Source organism: Acipenser ruthenus, chromosome 41, assembly GCF_902713425.1.
Source record: "Acipenser ruthenus chromosome 41, fAciRut3.2 maternal haplotype, whole genome shotgun sequence".
NCBI lineage: Eukaryota > Metazoa > Chordata > Actinopteri > Acipenseriformes > Acipenseridae > Acipenser > Acipenser ruthenus.
In genome coordinates, this window is record NC_081229.1 from 4432364 (window position 1) to 4438935 (window position 6572).

General features: G+C 42.9%; 1 protein-coding gene across 1 annotated transcript; it reads right to left on the bottom strand.

The window, feature by feature from the left end:
• Positions 1–26: 26 nt before the first annotated feature.
• LOC131709024 (macrophage mannose receptor 1-like) lies at positions 27–5229 on the bottom strand. The gene is made up of 8 exons (XM_059010627.1): positions 5124–5229; positions 4413–4754; positions 3667–3785; positions 3374–3590; positions 2571–2885; positions 1125–1311; positions 228–269; positions 27–66 (listed from the first exon to the last, which is right to left on the bottom strand). The coding sequence occupies exons 1-8, from the start codon at positions 5227–5229 to the stop codon at positions 27–29; spliced, it is 1368 nt and encodes a 455-aa protein (XP_058866610.1).
• Positions 5230–6572: the final 1343 nt, after the last annotated feature.

Below are 6572 nucleotides of genomic sequence, written 5' to 3' on the forward strand. Positions count from 1 at the left end.
TGTGAATTACACTGAACTGATTACCTTTAGAGGCTGGTGCAGAAGGTGGGTCTGAGGGGGTTGTATCTGTAAAAAGGAGAAAAGGTTTCAACTTTATTATTTGAATGCATTTTAATGAAACTGTGTTTCATGCTGTCCCCGCCAGCACAATGTATCTGCAGAAGAAAAATAAATAATGTTTAAATCTAATGAATCAGATTGAACTCCACTCTACAAATTGCACATACCTTGAGAGACCGGGGTTGAAGGTGGGCTTGAGGGTCCTGAATCTGTAAGAAGGAAACAAGATTAAAACATATTTCACATTTGAAATGTATTCTTCTCCTGCATTTTAATTGCACTTTGAACTGTATGCTGCTGCCACCACCGGGACAATGCTGAAAATGAGAGGCAGCATTTCAGGAATCTCAGTGATGAACGCCTGTTGAATTTAAAAGGGATGATAGAAACAATGCATGTGTAACTCATAAAGAGGGCTGTGAATCACACTCTGCAAAGGACACATACCTTCAGAGGTCAGTGTTGAAGGGGGGCTTGTGGCATTTAGAACTGTAAAAAATAAAAATAAAAACAGGATTTAGTGTTTCATGTTTCAAATGTATTGTTCTAATGCAATTTAATTGCACTTTTACAACAGCATGGTGTGTCACTACCAGCAATGATGACAACCAGACGTTTCTCTCAGTCATCCTAAATTGTTCAATTTGGTCAAATAAATACACAATAAGAAACTTTGACTTTAAAGCAGCACATGTCTCTCCTGTGTGCAACAGATTTAATGAGGCGGCTGGTTTCTGGTTCTTCAGATCTCTAGGCTACACCCTGCTCTGCTCTGGGGGTCTGACAGCTACTGTAGGATCAGATGGATTGGGCCTCTGAGTCCCTGCTCACAGACTGAGGTAAAAACATTGAGCTGAACAAGAACACAGACTGAACTGGAAGCCTTACCATCAAAGCAGAAGAAGGGGAGCTTCAAGCTGCAATCCTTATCATGCCATTCCCCTCTGGATTGACTTGCACCATCCCTTACACCTATAATCACGCATTTCTCATTGCCTCCCAAATTGTTGGGTTGTTCATTAGCCCAGTTTTGAAATGTGTAGCTATCCCCCTGGTGTGACCACTTCCATGGGTTATTGAACAGACCTATCCAGTAGGGCTTGCCCTGCACTTTCTTCACTAGGTCTTCATTTTCACTGGCACTCTTTATACTGACGAGGTTGGTGTGGTGTTCTCTACAGTACTGCTGAGCTTCAGTCCAGTTTCTAAGTTCTTCAATCAGGGTGTATCTCGCAGTGATGTTGCTGGTCTCTGTAAACACAAACAAACAGATTCAAAGCAATGTCAGTTGTGGAGGTGCGGTTTCTCTCTTGTTGTATTCGTGATCGAACCCGGGTCACAAGCAGCTCAGCTATCAAGGTTATACAAAGCGAACTCTAACAGTGATAGCTGGTTTAATGAATACAATTAAAGCTTTTTATTGCTGGCTGGTATTTGGCAGTTTCAATCTATGCAACTGTTTGAGAGTTACACATTTCTAAAGCTGTGACCGGATGATAATAAAATTGACGGGATGACAGTGAGTGTGGTTTAAAATGCTGTATAGGAAACGAAAAGACATTCAGCCAATCCAATGCTGTCTTGACTGTTAGAAAGAAAAAACAGTGAGAGAAAACGGATAAAACCGTCCGTCACCGAAGGGACTGAACATTTAAGGGGAGCTAATTCAAGGTTCCTCTGTGACAAGATCAGTGACGGCTTAGTTCAAATCAAACCCAAAATGCAAATAAAATGTGGAATAACTTACCATTACCCTCCAACAAAATCTTGTTGATATTTAATTTTATTATATATGAATGTGTTTCTGGGAATTTGTAGCGATGTTACACAACTAGCTTCTGACGCTATTTACACCAAACTGCCAGTGACATATTTAACTGTTGGGAAAAAAAAGAAACTCCAAAACAAATGTGGTTACTTACAGTGCAAACAACAGTCTTTGCGTTGTTTATTGGGTGCGTTTTTCCTTACTGAAACAATTGTGTTAATGAGGATTTGTAGCAAGGAGCTTTGAGAATTTGAGAAGTTTCGCGAGAATGTGATGTAAATGCACTTAGAGCTAAATGAAATTAAGAATAAGTCATTTTTGTTGTTGTTGAGGTAATCTTATATTCCAAATAAATAGTTTAAACACTGCATTTAAAAAAACAAAAACATAATACAAATAATTAGAAAGTGAATGTTACTGCACCTGTGTCACAGAAGAATACCATGTGACAGGAACGAATAGGTGGTTTTGAAAAGACTGAGTAAACCACATTGCTGATTTTTTATTTCATTCACCAGACGACTTCTAGGGTGGAAAGTTTTGTTGTGGTTTATTTTCATGCATACTATGTTTGTACACGATCAACACTGATTGGTTGTCTTTTGCTTTAATGCAGGTTTTACTGAATAGCTTTACACTACGAGTTTAGCTGTCACAGTCCTTGGCATTATTCAGGGGACCTGGCTTCAATCACCAGTCCAGTCAACTGTTTCATTAACCAAGGAATTGAATCTCAACTCACCGCTGTAGCACATGAAACGGGTCGTCTCACTGCAGGCTCTATCCTCCCACTCTCCATCTGAATTGACTGAAGCACAGAATTGGACTGATCTCCAGTTGTAGTAGATGAAAGCATCTCCTTTGGACCACTGCCAGTTCTCTTTATCATGATACAGCCCGATCCAGGCATCAGAGGATCCAGTTGAATTCAGAAGGTCTAAAGTCTCATTCATCCTGGCTTGGTATTGAATGGTGACCAGCTCTTTGCTTTGGTTTCTGCAGTAGCTCTGAGCGTCATGCCAGGTCTCCTCAGTTTCTTCAAAGCTGCATAGACCGTCTGAGGAGAGGACAACCAAAGAATAAAGATTAGTAAAAACATGTCCACTATAAATACAAGCAAGGATTTCCACTATAAATATAGGAAAAAGAGGATTATCCTTGTAAGAATGTAGTATCCTACAACTACTGTACAGTATATAAATATGCATCCTGTAGCATGATACCACCCCAGGGGTGTATCTGATAGAGCATGGGGGCTGGCTGAGCCACCTAGGGAGACCCGAACTGGGACATGGGCTGAAACAACGTGACTTTGAAATGGTTAACTTCCACTGCACGCCACTTTTAATGGAACTCTTTATTGAGAGAATCAAAGAATACAGCAGTGTACCAGCTGCACAGAGACTGCCTTAAAACGAGCGGTCTCTATCATTAATATGTCTAGAGGTGGTGAGCCATTTAAATCTCCAGGTATATAAGATGAAGTTCAAACTAATCAACCTCCCTCCTGAGTAAACCACATTAGAAAGCAAATATTTCAATTACCTTCATGACTCCTGGAGAGCCTGGAGCACAAGCCTACATCCGTGCCATATATGCTCCATCTGCTATAGATCCCTGATCCTGTATACAGCACGATATAGTTTACAACGAGGTGTCCGGAATTGAAAAATAGGTCGGCTCCCTTGATTGCAATTAAATCCTCATCCCTGCGTTCCCACTGCTGCAGTTCATTATTCTCATCACATTGGGTAAAGCAGGACTTTAACCATGTTTGTCTTACTCGCCACTCCCAGACATAATTTCAATGAGACGCTCTGCTGTCTGTATTCAGAGACCCATCTGAACTGCTGTGATTTGGCATTGGGGTTGCAAAGACTGTTCACTACAGAGCTGGAACTGATGGCATCGACGCATGTTTTCTGAGACGGGTGGTATATCAAAAATGAACCAGTGGCTGTAAGAAAAACAGAGGGTTGATTAATGACAGAGAAAAAGGCATGGACAGGGTGGGGACAATTTAAGACCAGCTGAAGCCAGGATTGGTGGTCCAGTGGCTAAAGAAAAGGGTTTGAATCCTGGCTTAGACACTGACTCACTGTGTGTGACCCTGAGCAAGTCACTTAACCTCCTTGTGCTCCGTCTTTTGGGTGAGATGTAAAACAACCAGGTCCTATTGTAAGTGACTCTGCAGCAGCAGTTGTTGATGCATAGTTCTCTCTCTAGTCTCTGTAAAATGAGTACATAATACTAGTACATAATACTATGGTGGCTCATTAAAGACAGTGGGAGCAAGAACAAAAAGTATTATAAATGATATCTCAGTTTCTTGACATTTCAAACAAACACATTTTTATTTTTGTCCTCAGTGGGCCACCGTATAATACTGTAGCCTATTTGGAGTAAAATACATATTCTGTATCTATGTTTTTGTCTTTGATATGACAGCCAGAACTGGAATTTCAATCACAAGGAGTTTTGCTAGGCTGGACCGATGTGCTGCAACCCCTCCCTTCAAACACACACAAACAAACTGGGATGAAACACTGAACTAAACGAGAACTCAGACTAAACGGGTCCTTACCGTAACAGCAGATAAAGGGGAACTTTGAGCTGCAGCTAACGTCTTTCCATGTACCATTGTAATCCATCACCACACACCCCTCACTGCCTCCCACATTGTTTGGCTCCTCATTATCCCAGTTGTGAAATATGTAGTTATAACTCTGGCGTGACCACTTCCAGGGCTCATTGAAATGGCCTATCCAGAAGGGCTTGCCCTGCGCTTTCTTCACTAGGTCTTCATTTTCACTGGCACTCTTTATACTGACGAGGTCGGTGTGGTGTTCTCTACAGTACTGCTGAGCTTCAGTCCAGGTTTTCGGCTCTTCAATCAGGGTGTACCTCTCAGTGATGATGCTGGTCTCTGTAAACACAAATAGAGTGATAGGGGTGGAGGTATGGTGCCAAAACCAAACGTGTTTTATCTTCACATGTTTAACCTTTTGAGACCGTTCCCATTATAAATCTTACAGCCCCAAACAATATTTTCCCCAGTTGAATTGGGAAAGATGAAGACACCGACTGTAGCTAATGTTTCTGGTGACCTGTAGGCGGTTGGTCTATCTTATGACCATATTAAACCATACTAAATGACACACAGGGAACTGCTTTGAAACCACAAGCAAAATGATCAACAAAAAAAAAAATTACAGGCAACAGACAAGTCATGCTTCTGGCTTTTGAAATGGTCACACGTGACACATTTGAAATGTAGCATAAGTTACAGCTTTACCTTTGAAGCACATGAAAGCTTTCTTCTCACTGCAGACTAAATCATCCCACTCTCCCTGTGAATTGACTGAAGCACAGAAGAGGTCTGCCCTCCAGTTAGATGACATCGTCGCTGTTAGACCACTGCCAGTTCTGTGTGTCACGATACAGCCCGATCCAGGCAGCATCACTGAGAGAATGTTCTGCAGTAAATAAGAGCTCGGCTTCATCCTGGCTGTCAACAGTGACCAGGTCAGTGTACCTCTCTCTACAGTAGCTCTGAGCTTCAGACCAGCTCTTCTCAGCTTCCACAAAAAGGAGCTTTCTGATTTGACTGGAAGCAGGTGCAAAAAGCCCTGGAAAAAAAAAACATTATTGAGAAAACTGGCAGCTAGCCAGAGTGACAGATTCATAAACTGAGACATGATAACATCCTACCCCATCTATCTCAGCATTGCCCTGTGCCTACCCCATCTATCTCAGCATTGCCCTGTGCCTACCCCATCTATCTCAGCATTACCCTGTGCCTACCCCATCTATCTCAGCATTGCGCTGTCCCTACCCCATTTATCTCAGCATTGCGCTGTGCCTACCCATCTATCTCAGCATTGCGCTCTCCCTACCCCATCTATCTCAGCATTGCGCTCTCCCTACCCCATCTATCTCAGCATTGCGCTGTCCCTACCCCATCTATCTCAGCATTGCGCTCTCCCTACCCCATCTATCTCAGCATTGCGCTCTCCCTACCCCATCTATCTCAGCATTGCGCTGTCCCTACCCCATCTATCTCAGCATTGCGCTGTCCCTACCCCATTTATCTCAGCATTGCGCTGTCCCTACCCCATCTATCTCAGCATTGCGCTGTGCCTACCCCATCTATCTCAGCATTGCCCTGTGCCTACCCCATCTATCTCAGCATTGCGCTGTCCCTACCCCATCTATCTCAGCATTGCGCTGTGCCTACCCCATCTATCTCAGCATTGCGCTGTCCCTACCCCATGTATCTCAGCATTGCGCTGTGCCTACCCCATCTATCTCAGCATTGCCCTGTGCCTACCCCATCTATCTCAGCATTGCCCTGTGCCTACCCCATCTATCTCAGCATTGCCCTGTGCCTACCCCATCTATCTCAGCATTGCCCTGTGCCTACCCCATCTATCTCAGCATTGCCCTGTGCCTACCCCATCTATCTCAGCATTGCCCTGTGCCTACCCCATCTATCTCAGCATTGTGCTGTGCCTACCCCATCTATCTCACCACTGTACTGTGCCTATTTGGACACCAGAAGTGGATAAATTCAAATAAATTTGAAATGTGAACAAAAAGTGTAATCTATGGGGTATGTCATAACAGATTGAATGTAAAAGAGATCTGTATCATTGATGTATCCAGAGATTTAAAACAATGTATCAGTGTAAAGGTTCATTTTCACTGGACACCATCTGTAACAATGGACAACACTGTGTAACAA

Coding starts and splice junctions, on each gene's coding strand:
- LOC131709024 (XM_059010627.1), bottom strand. CDS start 5,229: ATGTCATCTAACTGGAGGGCAGACCTCTTCTGTGCTTCAGTCAATTCA. Junction 3,591..3,666: donor AATCACAGCAGTTCAGATGG/GTCTCTGAATAC, acceptor ACATGGTTAAAG/TCCTGCTTTACCCAATGTGA. Junction 270..1,124: donor CTGTTCAATAACCCATGGAA/GTGGTCACACCA, acceptor TCCTTCTTACAG/ATTCAGGACCCTCAAGCCCA.